The sequence below is a fragment of the Parambassis ranga genome, chromosome 2 (genome assembly GCF_900634625.1).
Source record: "Parambassis ranga chromosome 2, fParRan2.1, whole genome shotgun sequence".
Taxonomy (NCBI): domain Eukaryota; kingdom Metazoa; phylum Chordata; class Actinopteri; family Ambassidae; genus Parambassis; species Parambassis ranga.
Window position 1 is genome coordinate 6,077,844 of NC_041023.1, and position 15,063 is coordinate 6,092,906.

The 15,063-nt window shown below is 40.5% G+C and overlaps 3 protein-coding genes across 3 annotated transcripts; 1 reads left to right on the forward strand and 2 right to left on the reverse strand.

Moving 5' to 3' along the window:
- Nucleotides 1-507: 507 nt before the first annotated feature.
- On the reverse strand, nt 508-4,860 carry LOC114429482 (circadian-associated transcriptional repressor-like). The gene is made up of 6 exons (XM_028398294.1): nt 4,652-4,860; nt 3,599-3,931; nt 3,422-3,497; nt 3,250-3,328; nt 3,001-3,154; nt 508-2,365 (listed from the first exon to the last, which is right to left on the reverse strand). The coding sequence occupies exons 2-6, from the start codon at nt 3,929-3,931 to the stop codon at nt 2,027-2,029; spliced, it is 981 nt and encodes a 326-aa protein (XP_028254095.1). The 5' UTR covers nt 4,652-4,860; the 3' UTR covers nt 508-2,026.
- A 920-nt stretch (nt 4,861-5,780) lies between these two features.
- LOC114428707 (28S ribosomal protein S21, mitochondrial-like) lies at nt 5,781-8,279 on the reverse strand. Its single transcript, XM_028397359.1, has 2 exons — nt 8,147-8,279; nt 5,781-7,486 (listed from the first exon to the last, which is right to left on the reverse strand). Exons 1-2 carry the CDS (start codon nt 8,227-8,229, stop codon nt 7,306-7,308), a joined length of 264 nt encoding a protein of 87 aa, XP_028253160.1. The 5' UTR covers nt 8,230-8,279; the 3' UTR covers nt 5,781-7,305.
- Nucleotides 8,280-9,743: 1,464 nt separating this feature from the next.
- On the forward strand, nt 9,744-12,623 carry LOC114431544 (cellular retinoic acid-binding protein 2-like). The gene is made up of 4 exons (XM_028399078.1): nt 9,744-9,972; nt 11,655-11,833; nt 12,160-12,276; nt 12,360-12,623. Exons 1-4 carry the CDS (start codon nt 9,891-9,893, stop codon nt 12,408-12,410), a joined length of 429 nt encoding a protein of 142 aa, XP_028254879.1. The 5' UTR covers nt 9,744-9,890; the 3' UTR covers nt 12,411-12,623.
- The last annotated feature ends 2,440 nt before the right edge of the window (nt 12,624-15,063 follow it).

Here is a 15,063-nt window from a genome sequence, read left to right on the forward strand (position 1 = left end):
AAGCGTCCCGGAAGACATGTAGCGTCATCTACTGACAGGAAAACAATTTACTGTAGTGCACTAGAGAAAGAAATATAATAAAATAATGTGTTTTTGCGATTATTGGTTAATTGACAACAGGTTTATTATATTTATTATTATTATTATTATTATATACTATTTAATGTTTTTGCGGTACAGTAACTAAGCTGTCAAATAAATGTTTTCTTCAAAAAATATGTTGTGTATTTTTACCTAATTTTATAGTGAACTGTTCACTTTGTGAAAACAATTGTCAAGGATTCTGAAATCAACACATGCTGAACTTTAATGAATCGTTTAATTATTTTTAATATATAAAAATATGTGTATCTGTCATTGATCAGCGATAACATCAGTCATGACAAACTTAAAAAGAAATAGTCTAAACATTAACAAAAAGGTTCACTCCCATTTCACTAATGATAAGTGTAACCCAGCACAGTAATGTAGTGCAGGATGGTACATCTCCTATAACAAAACAACACTACAATATTGTTTTGTACTTCATTTTAAATAACAAATCGGTATTGACACAGCCTGAGAAACACAGATAAATGAGTACATTTTGGTTTGCAATGTCATTTATGATGAATTTTCCTAAATAGTACACTTGTGTGCTATTGTGTGGCTGATATTATGGCAGGCAAGTCCATGGTTAACCTTAAAGTGTATATGTAAGGCCAAATGGTGACAAACCACCAGAGATGAAACGTCATTCAACATGAATGATACCTGATTAAAAGCACAATACCCAAGTGCTGTAAAAAAAAGAGCTGATGTATACAGGAATGGAATCTGTGTCTGCAAATTGCTCGTTACATAATCAATAATAAAACACAGTGTTATTTTTTTATAACAGCAAGTCAGTGTTACATTTTAAATGGGCCACACAAGCTGTTTCCATGATGACATACTGTAGTTTTTCACATGAATAATAAGTATATATTATATATTAATATATAATAACTCACTCTTTATGTCTAAACCACAGTGCAAACACAATCCAAAGATTTTGTGTTTTAAAATCCTACAAAACACTTCCCTCAGGTGTAACACAAACACAACAAATCTGCTGATGGAATAGAGGGTTTCAAGTACTGCTTTCATAAATAACATCACAACTCTTCTAATGTGTAACATTTCCCCATTGTCATCCAAACTGCAGTTGCATCATTACAAAATTCACATGTGCTCCTAATGAAAACAAGCTCAAAGGAGCAACTGACAAGAGTCACATCCAAGTGAGCCTCTTCTTTTTCCTAACACTGCTCAATAGTTATTGGTCTATCATGTTATTTGCATCGTCATGTACTTCATAAACGGAGATGCCATGTGTATTAAACACCATGGAAAAATTAACAAGACAACAGAGTGAACTGCGTACAATGCAAAATAAGATCAGTTTGGCACATTTTGGCTACAAGTTTTACTGGACTATATGTTATAAAGTCAGTCATCGGGGGATTTTCTGTCCTAAATGTGATTTTTTTTAAATATTTGACTTGCATTCTCTGAATCAATGGTACAGCTGACTGAACTGTTTCAGTTTGAAAGTGAACCAAAGATCCTCTGTGTTTCTGCACATTCTCCCCAGAATCATGAATTCCTGTACTGCTACTAGGAGCTCTGCTTTAGGCAATACAAAAAAAATGCAAAACAAAGCACAGATGGCTTCAACGGATTACATACATAAAATGTTTTGAGCATCTTTTAACTTAACATTAATGCATACAAAAAGTGATACACTCACATACAGTTCCCAGTAATACATCATAGTGCAATAACCCTGGTGTCATTAAGAACCACATTGGACAGTTAAGGGTTAACAATTGTCTGTCTGCGTTCCTCCTCCTCCTTCTCCTCTTCTGGTTTAATGTGCCTTGCAGCCTCCACAGACTAGCTCTACGCCTAACTTTACACTTATGTAATAAGGTCCGCCCTCAGCCTTTACTCTAGCTGGCATGCTGAGCCAACTCCATGTGATAGCAAGGTCAGCTAAGGCCAGCTAAGGTGAGTCAGTTGTAGTAATGACATTGCTTGAAGACACCGAACTGTCCTGCATAGCTGGGCTGCCAGGCAAGGAGGGTGGAGAAATTTCAAGTTGCTTTTTTGTCTTGCTACAAAAATGGGATGGCCTGATTAAAGTGCTGATCCGCTCTGTAAACGTTTGTCCAGCTGCTTTGAGTGGTTCTTCCTCTGGTGTTTTCTGTCTTTTGGGTGATCCAGGTAGACTGATGGAAACTGTGTTAAGCGGGGTCGCAGCATGGCAGCTCCCGTGTTTTCCATGTTGATGGTGACTATGCTTAACAGTGTGGTCAGAGTCTGACCAGCTCAGTTTTCTCTTCTGCAATGGAAAGTAAAACCAGTTAAGCAATCAAACGTGCAAGAAGCCAGAGCATGTGTTTGTGTGTGTACGCATGTGAGTGAGGGAGGTGGGGGATGCCTGTCACTCAGTGCTGCATAACCCTTGTATCATTTACTGAATATCTTTCAGCCTGTAATAAACAAGCTCTGCATTTATTTATTTTTTTTATGTAGTTATACCTTCAATACTGTACCTTCCTCACATTCAGATTGCATTGGCAATATATTACATTGAGTTCTGTGAGATTTGCCAGGTGCAAAGTGGACCTGACTCTCCTGCATCTCCTTCCACATTCATCATCATTTTCACACTTCATTTCTCTCTGTCGACCAAGGCTTCATAGTTTCCCTGCCTTTCTGGCCAAAAACCTGCACAGGTTTTAACATGTCTGCTGAAGCCTGGACTTGTTTCTTGGTTGCAACCTTCCACACACTTATGTGTTGATTTCACTGCACAAACCCCAGCACCCTAGCTGAACAAGGCTGTATCTTACAAAAGATAAGATATGATAAGACAAGCCAAGACTTTATTGATCTCCAGAAGGAAATCAGGTACAGTGTCCAGGTGTGCAGATGATGATATATGCTAATAGATAATATCTATAAGACGCTTACCTTGACTGGCATGTGGAGCTGATTTTGGTGCCAATGCGGTGCAAGTTTCGGAGTGATGCTCTGGTTTGTTGTGACTGTGGACTTCAGTGTCAGCTGAGGGAACCACATTTTCAGCAGCATCTCTATCTGCAGCAGATTTTGAAGATATCTCTCCCTGCAGAAGCAAGCCTTAATATTAGTGACAATAACATTACACACATGTTTACTTCGATAACACTGGGCCTGCTTCTGTACTTAAGAGGCTCTTACCCCATTTCAGGCTTTTGTAGAATTCCAAGAATTCTCTGCAGTCTGTCTATGGCAACACTCTGCTGGAAACTGGTTAACCCTGTTAATATATAATCCAAATGTCACAGTTTATTTATAGGACAGGATGATAATTAATAATGATAAAAATGTTAATTATTGTTTAGCTACAAACCTCTGTCAAACCGCCCAGACTTTAGTCCATGTAGAAGCCCAAGCAAGGGATGGACAAACCTGTTCAAATCTGCACACTGAAAAAATAAAGACAAAAACAAATTATATAACTTAGCATGCCATCAAGATGTAGCTTAATACACCAACAAAATGTAGCTATCAATTTAAGGGTGCTAACTTTCTGAGCAAAGGCCAGGTCCCCGGGTGTCACTGATGATGATGATCTCAGTGTGGGAGCTCCAGGTGTAAATGCTGACTCGGGACATTTAGTTTTGTTAGGGCGATGTTCAGATTGATCCCGATCCGGATGCGGTGGGAAATCAAGGCAATTTCCAGAGTGTGTGATTCCTTCATCGCCTAAGATGGACTTTCGCACTCTGCTCTCTACCTCTCCCTCGGAGAAGACGTCTGCTTCATCCTCAGTGTGCTCGCTCTCACTGAGGAGAAAGCTGGAGTTGGAGGGTAGCGAGTCATAAGATGGCCATTTGGAAGAATTGCCCAATGAATTCATCTGTGGATAAAATAGGAAGACATTACTTAATGAACATTAGACATTTTCCAGTGTTTTGCTGTCATTATATAATCTGTTGACATCTACCACACAAGTACAAAGTGATACAGTCACAATACTCTTAATATGAGAGGACATTCTGTTCAACTCAAATATGTCACGCTCACATCTCATCTCACACTGTAATCAGTGTGTACAAAATAAAGGTTATTCAAACCACAATCTCGATATTGAGTAAAAGAATACACGTGTTAGAATTTGGGAGCTGCTGCCAGATATCAGGGCGTACCGTACAAAGCCAATGATCAACTCTTAATAGGTTATCACTCTGAATGAAAGTACACGAAGGACCAGCACCTGACGCAATGCTCATCGCTGCAGTGAGTCACTAAATCACTAAAAAAAAAAAAAAAAAGGGGGTGTGTGTTTACACACTTCTGCATTTGAGGAGGTTTTGATTGTGATAAGAATACGGAGACTGTGTAAAATGGATCATTTTCTGATAACGGCTGTGTTGACTGTTTGCTAGTTTTCTATAGTTATAAAAGTAATAAGTGGCTTGGTAGTTAGCTAGCAAGCTAACTATACCAGTAAACATACATTAAAGCAAAACTCGTGTCAGCTATGTCACAAAACTGGAAAATTTGACAGGCTGTATAAGTGTTTATGTACAATACAATTTTTAAAATGCAGAAAGGGCTTTTGAAAACAAGTACGTACCTTCTATAAAGAGTAGAAATGGATTCCCAAACAGCGGGACGTTAAGTCTTCGTAAACGAGGAAAACACTTTCCGGATCAACAAAGGAAACTTGGACAAAGCTGGCAGCTGTGCGTCTCGAAGCTCGTCTTGAAGCTCGTCTCGCTCTCGGTCCCTCCTTCGGCTCCCCTGTCTTCTGCTAACCTCCGCTCGTGTTTCGTGTTGATCAGCCTGAACAAAAAGTCCCGACACAGCGCAACTGACGCTACACGTGCTTGAACAGGTACGGAGTTGTGATTGGCTGAATGGAAGTTCAAACGACCCTCATTGGCTCAGACGCTCAGCCAATCGAGGGCGACGGCTGCGCCGGTTGGCTGGTGCATGCGTAGATCCGACCGCACCTCCTCGCATCAGCACGTGTGGGTGGTGTGGCTGCTGGAGAGCCAGAGGAACAACACGCGGCAGCGAGCATCTGTTTAATCTGTTTTTTTCTTTTTTTTTGGTGTGTAAATTGGGACATTTGTCCTGCTTTAATACATATAATGGGACAAAACCTTTAAAAGAATAAGAGTGTAACTACAGGCCAGGCTGCTAATAATTGTTTTTTGTTTATGAGTATGTTCCTGCTATTTTTAATGTGATGGGAAAACACCAACGTGACTTGACAAAACACCATTTTGATCATTATGAATAAGTAAAAGCAGCAGTGCAGAATTTAAAACTCAAACAAAACAAACAAAAAAAGACATAAAGATCGGGGATGGATAAAATAGAAGAAACAACACAGCTTTGCTTTCTAAAATCTAATCAAATATCTTTAAAATCAATGCAAGAAGCTGTATTTTTCTTCATTTTGTTTTACAGTTATGTTATAACAAGTAAGACAAACACGGCCATCATAAGCCGAATAAAGCCAGAGAGAGTCAGAGAGGCTTTGAAGGCAGTCTTACATAATAAGATATATGGTGGAGGAGTGAATCACTTCTTGTCACATGCAAAATAAGATGATACCTGTGGGGAGATGTGGTAACTAGCTTAATAAGACACTAAAAAAAAGTTATTTAAAAATGTACACAGAGAACTGAAAGCGTGACATGAGCCAAGGTGCTGCAAGCAAGCAGAAGATAAAACAATTTTAGTTTAAACCATAGTGACGAACTGTCAACAGAATGCTTTAATCACACACCGTACTCTGCAAACCATATTTTTTTATAGCACGAGATGCCGTTTTAATGAAACTGGGCGTGTTTGTTAAGTTTGCATAAGGACAACTGGTTCCAGATTTCTTTTTATTTTTTTGATTGCAACACAGATACAGTAACCATGTGAAACAAAGTGGCCAGTACAAACAGCTGATAAAGAGACCGTATAAACAAAAGTGGAAGGGCTCCTCTTTAGACAGCTGAAGGCCATGTGATTATAAAGATGCATGTGCTTTACATGCACATGTCGGAGGCTGCCGGACTGTTTTAACTGTCAGAATTTGGAAATGGAAATTATATGCAAATATTCTTTTTGACATTGTGACAAGGTTAAAGACAACAATAGCATCAGGTGGTGATTCTCTGCACATTATTTGAGTCATTACCAGCTTGCATCACCTGAATTCCTGATGATGATGAGCTAAAGCCTGTGTATTAGGACTGAGTACTGACATGTTGGCAGTTTTGTCCCTTCTACAGTCGATACGTATCAGCGGTAAGGCTGGTGGCCGTGTGTGCATGTTGGGAGGGGGCCAACAAAAACATTTGCACATTTCACAATATTACTACACAGTGACACTGATGGCAGAGCCTATATCACACAGAGTTCAACTGAAAACTAACTGTCAGATAACAGTGTGTATAACTAATAATAAGAATGATCAGATCTTATGTAATGGAGTGCAGATGTTTTGGGATAAGCCTTTAAACCTTTTCTAGTTTTTTCAGGTTTTTTTGACACATACACTACTGGATGCAGGAGATTTAACATACAGCAATATCAGAGTATAAAACCTTCTTTCAGTGTATGAAATATAGGTCATATATCTATAACGCAGATTGTGTCAGTCTTTAAGATGCCACCTACCACCTGAGGTCACAGAACAGGATATCAACATGACCTAGTAACCTCTCAGACAAGTGAGTGTGGTGGGAAAATGTTGAATTTTCGCTGTGTGATGGAAGCAAGAGGAAGTGCACACATTAAAGCCCCCTGTGGTGGAACCTCGGAGTCTGACAGATGTGCACAACTGTGATGTGTCAGTAATGGGAGGCTCGTGGGAGGTAGGTATGACACTACTGCACAGTGTGGCATTAAAGTTCAGTGATGATACTGGAGAATAATGCCACACTGTGCAGAAGTGACCTTGAAATAATATATTGCTGCGCCAAGACCCAATTCACACAAACACCACCTCCAGCCTTGTTTGAACTTCCTCCAGTAAATGACGTACTGAATGCTTCCGAAGCCTTTGTGTGGGCAAAATATCCTCCTATGCTGTACCCTATACAGAGCCGTGTTACCCCATACAATGTTGTTTAAATAAATACATTTATACTATGTGTCATTACTTAATTTGAGGGATTCCAAATATAAACCAAAGTGTGCCATTGTGTTGTTGTCCTTCCACTTCGCTCGGCCAGTCTCAACCAGTCCACTGTTAGCATCCTTTTCCAACAAACTTCATTTCTTTTAGCAGCCGAGCCAGGGATCCTCTCTGTTTGTCCTGGAGATGAAATTAATTTTTCTTGCCATCTCCATGTGGTATATACGCTTGCATTTCTCAAAGCTCTTCCGCTGTCGCTCTCGGCAGGGCTTCTCAAAGTAGCGCTTGCGTTTCACTGTTTCATTAATTCCGTCCAGAGTCAGAAACCTGGAGTAAGGAGAGAGAATGTGTGAGTAGCTTGCACTTGGGTTGCATTTAGGGCACTCGGTAAATAGAAACTATTCTGGATTCTAACTGCTTATCATCAATATGTTGAACGAGTAGATTTTTTTTAGAGCTTAAACCGAATTTTTATCAAACATTTGCAAACTACTATCATTTAAAAAACATTAGTAATATTTAATACCAATACAGACAAAACGGTGGTGTAAACACCTTACACCTGATCATGGATAATGCATTATAATAAAAGCAGACATAGTTACACCAAGAGGAAACATTAAACACTTTAACTTATCAAATGATAGCAGGTAGAAAGAACTAGGATATATTTAACATGGCTAATTGTCTCCTTTAGTATGGTGCTGGTGACCCAAACTAAAAGTCATTATGTTACCTCTATATAGAGGGTTTAAAGGTAACACCACATTCGGTGTTCTGGGGATTTATTTGGTATGTAATATGCCAAATAGATCCCCAAAACACCGTATACTCGTCTGTATCAACTGCGCAGCCGCAGCTCTCGCTCTCTCTCCTGACGGAAGGCTAACGTTGACCTTGCTAACGTTAGCTTACCGTTCCCAGGAAAAGAAGGATCCCTGAAATAAAACGATATATTTAAAAGTACAGTTTCAACACGATGTTGACCTGGTTAACGTCTTCAACGCCGCGTCGACTTTGCCGTTTTGGACCATCACCGTCCGCGCAACGAAGGGAAGGTGCCTCGACATGATGCGACCGTTGCGTGTTCAATTGCCATCCGGTTGTAAACTTCGAGCTGCCAAAGGTTCCGGATGCAAAAAGACCTACATAAATCGCCGCTAGAGGACGCTTTACTCAGCCATCCTCGTAAAATACAATTCAGATGGAGAGGGTTATATTATATACACATGCATATATGTTCTGTGTTTCTTTTTATACATGTAAGTAACAGCAGACATTATAATGTCATTTTTTTGTTTTATCAAATAATTACATGCAAACTACTCTCTGTAGAAGTCTGGCAACCACAAATTGTATTCAATATTTAGTTTGTATTTTTGTTTTTAAAACAAACAATTTTTATTTAAATATTTCCATTGTTAGCATTTTTTGATGGGCATTTGCATTACTGGCTTAACATATGAAGTTAACCCCCTGTCTGTATAAATAAATAAACCTGCAGCTTCCCTGCAGAACAAGGAGCCAAACTGGATTAATACAGTCTGTACAAAGGTAGATAGCTTTCAGGGGAATCACAGATTTATGAAGCTACATCTGTTGTCATAGCAGCAGCAGTGTCCAGTGTTATTCTTTCATCAAGGCCATTCTCCTCTTCTTCTTCTCATCCCAGAGCTGCTGTTGTCCTCAGCATGTCTCAGTCTGAGGTCAGCCAGCGGTGAATGCTGGGACTAATTTGCATTCAAAAGTGCTTTTATGTGCCCTTTCTCTGCACGAAATAGGCAATGAAGCTGATTCCCATGTTGCTGTAACTCTATAAGGTACTGTATCTGCGTGGTGCCAGAGGGAGGAATGCTTAGACAACCTGCACAGATAACATCATGACACCTTTTGTTGGGTGAATGCTGTGCATCATGTTTCCAGAGGCTTCCCGTCTGATCTAGACTTGATGAAATATTCTTGGCAGTGAATGTGTAGAGAGACAAAGAAGAAAAAGTATATAACTTTAAGAAATGTACGTTTGTCTTACTGAATGTCCTGTGTTATACATTTAATAAATGTATATAGTTACACTTATTTATATTGAGTAAACTGGCTAAATTCTTAGGGTGACCATGCTGATGTGACCTGGATGCCTGCAGCTGGATGTCTTATCTTATCTTCTGATATCTCATTTCACATTCCACCTTTTTTTAAACCTCAACACGTGCTTTCAGGTTTGAATTTAGTACTTTAAATAAAATATTTAACCCACTCTTACAGCCTTTATCTGTTTATTTGGGCTTTTTATTATTATTATTTTTATTATTTTATTTTTGGACTTCTTGTTGCATAATTGTGTATGTATGTGGCACCACTTTAAAAAAAAAAACAATTAACACGTTTCCTTAATATGCTCATCAACATCACAGAGTTTACTGGAAGTGCATTTTCCAGCTGGTATCCAAATCTTTCACCATGCTGACAGAGGTGGAGACTACAGTTGAAAAGTCGAAGAGGGTGGTGGTGGTGGGGGGGGGGGAGTCCCTCCCTGCCACCAGCCTCTGCATTGGCTGGACTAGAATCAGATCCAGGCGAGCTGACAGCCAATGAACGGAGGCGGGGATGAGGGCTGAGAAGACGACTATACCCACCGGTTAACGGAGGAGCACACAGGCAGTTACCGACCGGAGAGTCTGCGCTGGGAACCCGAACACTCAGTAACTCATCTCTGCAAAGTGCTCTGATCGAAATGGAAAATAAAGTAGCAGATTTCTCAGGAAAATGGCAAATGAAGTCTTCAGAAAACTTCGAGGAACTTTTAAAAGCTCTGGGTGAGTAAATAGTTTCTGCACATTTATTCTTTAATTAGTTTGGGCTACTTAAAGCTGCTTCCCTCTTCAGAAACTAGTTTGTTCATATTTGCATAAAAACAATAGCCAATGAAAACTCAAACTTTCATGCCTACCTCTTCCATAAAGAGTTGTGGATAAAAACATTTAAAAGAAATAAAAACATGCAAAAAAAGGAGGATGCATGTCCTTTACCCAGAGCTGTCAGTCAGTAGCATTATCAGCTGGAAATCCACTTGGCTTAGAAGTAAACTGGGTGTGAAGTGTGGCTGTGTGTGGTTAAACTGGTTTCATATGTTCTTGAGAACATGTAGTTAAGCTACATTCAGGCTGTGGACATCCAGGTAGAGGTCTTCTGAGCAGAAGGAGCAGGAGCGAGGGGGTCAGGAGAGGGCCATCCAGTGGCATCCATTAAAAATCTGGAGACAAATAGCCTGTGGAGGAATGTTAGATTAGACTCATCTGAAGCAGGGTCCTCCTCATGCGGTTGTAATTAGACCCAGTGTAAACGGAACTAAGCCTTGACATGGGCCCCAGCAGCCAGCCAGCTTTGAGACTGACTTTCCTTCACTGCCCCCAGGCCTCTTTGACCCAATCTGGGCCTGTGTGTGTGTATGAGCTGAGTCAGATACAGAGGTTGTCTTAATCTTTCTGAAGCCAGTCCAGCTCACATGAATGGATCATCAGGTAGCTTACAGCTATTTTACATCACATATGTACTTGCTGTGCACTGATATAAGCTGCTTATTCCAACCCTAAATCAGTGTATTAGACCATATTTCCCACTTTTTGTTGAAAATCCTGTACCATACTGTACTGTAATCCATGCAAGGATTACTAAATGCCTCCATCAGGTACCCGAGGACCCAGATGGAAATGATAGGGATTCAAATATTTTGTTTAAAAGTTAATTAATTGCATGAAAAAGAAACATGCAAATGATGCAAAGACAAGACAGATGGTACAAAACATGACCTCAAAGCAACACAACCTGATCACTCAAGACCACAGACCACAAAGAGATGCCACATTGACACAGAATGACCACAAACAGACTCATCGAAGCGAAGGACACACAAAGTGACCACAAATGCAATGTTAAAGACCACAATAAGATCCGAGACAAAGCGAACAGACACAAAAGGACCAAAATTATACTGAAAAAAGACCAGAAAGTCCAAAAAGCATCAAGATGAATCCATATGATATAAAGCAAGTTGATGTCTCTGTCATATATTAGGCTACAGAAGAACTAATGGGGATTAACAGCCACCATACCACACTGAATCGTACTTTTTTAGTGAATTATGCCTTTAAAAATGTCACACTTAATGACTGCTTTAACGGGCCATAGCTGTGCTTTTGTATATATCCTGTCCAATTATGTCAAAATCCCATATGCTCTGCATTACTGGCTTCCATTTCCTAAAGCATACCATAAGTTACTGCGGTTTTTTTTTTACGTATTTTATCCACACAGACATGCACAGGCTTGAAACTAAGAACTGAAATCACACTAAACATTGCATTGTGTTATTTTTTTTTAATTAAAGTTGTGTTATTGTGTGGTAATGCAGACTGTTTTGGAAATGTTTAGGCTGCCAAAAAAAAGCCTTCATAAACAAACAGACGTTCACATGTGTTCTGTTTGTCTGTGTGCCCAGGTGTGAATGTGTTTCTGAGGAAGATTGCAGTGGCAGCGGCCTCCAGCCCGGCAGTCGAAATCACCCAGCAGGGAGAGAGCCTGTCCATCAAGACCTCCACCAGCGTCCGCACCACCAACGTCACCTTCACCGTGGGTCAGTCGTTCAATGAGGCCACAGTGGATGGACGTCCCTGCACGGTACACTTCTTCCAACACATTCCTGTGTAATGTCAGTACATGCATACCAAGGTTTGTCCAAGGACAGCACAACTAGCCACAAAAGAAACATATGGAAATAATTTCAGTGCAACTCCAGAGTCTGCTCTGGTGATAATGCAGAGATCTGTTCTTCATTTCTTACATGCTGTGAGTGAGTGATGGAGGACAGGCAGGAAAAAAAATGTTCTGACGTGCAGTAATCAGCGTATACTGAGTTCCAGTTATGACCAAACCCACACTCTGCTGTGTCCAAAGAACTTCAGTGATGTCAGATATTAATAGTGTTCTCATGTAAATCCCTGCAGAGTTTTCCTAAGTGGGAAACAGACAGAAAGATCAGCTGCGAACAGACTTTACAGAAAGGAGACGGGCCTAAAACAGCCTGGACCAGAGAGCTGACCAACGACGGAGAGCTGATACTGGTAATTACTGCAGTGTCTTTGCAGCTCACTTGCATTGAAATAGACAAAACATATATTATACTTTTGCTGCTGCTTTCTTTCAGACGATGACTGCCGGGGATGTTGTCTGCACCAGAGTCTATGAGAGGGAATGAGGAAGGTTTTTTTCAGTACTGTCACACAATACTTCTGTTTTGTGCCTCATGCATGGTTTACATTTACTCGCCTTGTTTTCTTCTCCTCCTTTGTCCCCCCTCCCAGCGAGTCAGTTTGAAAAACTGTGCAGCCAAACACATTCCTTTGTTTTTGTTTTTTTACAAGCTTTGTTGCAGTGTTTAAATGTCGATAAACTGTTTTATATGAATGTACTGCTGGGTGATTCCTTTCGGTGCCTCCTCCCATTCCCTTGTCGTTTGTCTGCGTATCACTTTACATTACCGTCTACTCTCCTGATTATTCCACACCCTTTGAACCGCTCCATCTTTCCATCTGCAATCCAGTACCTTGTCCTCTGTGTGCTCTCTCTGTCTGCGCTCGATTAGTTTGAAAAACTCTCCGAGACGAATTGCTGTTTTACAAACTGCTGCTTTCAGAGACACTTGGCAAAGACAAGGGGGAAACAGGGAGTGGAAAGGAAAATGGGTGAGCATGGCCATGAGAACATTATTTCATAGCATCAGGAGAGGTTATCCAGCTGTAAGCTCTTACAAAACTGTGCTCACTCTTTCTGTCATCCAGGTACAAAGTGTCAAATGGCTTCCTCTTACTGGGAGATTTCCAGCTGTTGCCTCTCAAAACTCATTTTTTTATCATATGGATGTTAGTAAAATACACAAATAGACTTAAAAAGTGGACCATGAGCACCTCCAGGGTAAAAATGATAGATTTAACAGTAGAGTCCCTGATCATCAGCTAAAACCCAACACCAGGGTTCAGTCTGACACCAGCTTCACCTTACTGTTGAAAAATGGACCTTCAGGGTCTCTCAGGCACTTCCTGAGGAGAGCACAGCTACGGTTCACAGGCAGCAATGGTTTTTCCAGGTTTTCAAGCAATGTGCAGACAAGCGCCCCTCTGAAGTGCTTCCCAGTTTATACACACAGCGCTGAGCAAGCAGCGGGAGGACGAGGCCTCCGCCAGGACGAATGCTCTCAATAACCTCGGTGGGTAAGTGTGCGTCTGTGTCAGGAGGGAGCACTCAGATCATTTACTTAAGTAAAAGTCCTGAACATTTGAAGGTAAAACTACAGTATCATCAGAAAAATAATGTACACTAACCCTTTTTCTGTTTTCCTGGCCACAGAAAACAAAGGTCCTCCTCTGTTTGTCCGTCCGTTAGATTTTTAATGCTGCACAGACAAGCCTGACTACCATGCTAACATACAGTCAGCTAGCAATTCATCTACCTATTAGCATGACCAGCAAATGTTCATCTACACTAAACCTGTGAGTCCTAGTATTGATTGAAGAGGCAGGGACAGAGATAAAAAAGGGTTCTTCTGCATAAAAGTGTAAAAATATGTTGGTTTTTCTCTAATTATTGGCGTTTTTGGTGACCATCAGTTTTATCTGCAACTGTGCATTGTATATTTATATGTTTTTCAAGGAAATTATTAAAGTAATTGGATTGTACTCCAGTGGAAATGTAGAAAAAAAACAATAAAATGGCACCTTTATAGCATCACACTTAAACCAGAAAAAATGTATTAAGTTACATTGTGCAAACACAGCCGGTGTCTCTATGAAAGAAAGAAAGGGAAAATATTATGTGTGACAAAGTATGCGTGGTTTATCCAACCTCACCCATCATGTATGTGCTTTTATGTCTCACAGCCATAAAGTGTGTTTTCAATGGCCTCAGTGAAACCCGTGTTATTGTGTAAGTGCTCATCCAAACCACAGCACTTTAACTGCACTCAGGAGGAGCTGGAAAGTTCCCTGCTATTTGCTCAATAAGAAAATTGGCACTGTGCACACACTCATCATGCCTGGTTGTGTCTAAATGACCCTTCTGACTAATGGCTGTTAGCCTCATAGGAGCAGTCTAAGCCAGTCCCTCCTTAGCCGGGTCACTTTCCACACACAACTGTTATGCCAGTTCATTCCTCAGGCAGTGATCTCATGGAGCCTTGCATTGCTGGATTGGCTGAGGAATGCTGTGGTTTTAGGACAGGGAGGCACCCGAGTCCGCTGTTTGATTATGGGCCATCTGGACCAATCATGACGGGGCCCATTAGAGGAAATGATGAGTCACGGGGAGTCAGCTGACACATACAGATGCTGTGAGCTGAAGTCATGAAGACAAATGAGGCAAAGCCTGAAGGTTCAGACAGCAAGTGCTCAAGCTTTATTACAAAACTTTTCATTATGTTAAGGTGCAAAATGGATGCTCATTTGTTGCTATTAATGCAACTTTTGATCTTCTTCACAGAGGCATCCAAACAAAATTAATCCAATTTAGCACTATTGATCTAAAATGTACCTTAGTGGCAGCGACAAGAAAACAAAATACTGTCAGACAATATCGAGAAAGTTCAGCTTAAAACTACAAGCTGCCATCTTGTGCCCTCTTATTCTGGTCCAGACTGACGTGGACTAAATTTGACATAACCTCAGTATACACTTATTTATAAAAAAATGCAAAGTAAATGTAAAGGTGAGTGTGTGCACTGTATGTCTTCCCTGTAACAAAATCACATGATGTGTCCTAACCCATGTGACCCCATGTGACTTGTTGAAACTAGAATGAAAAGAGACCACCGGCTGGATTATAAAGGGGTATTAGGCCATTAATTGTGTGGAGGTACC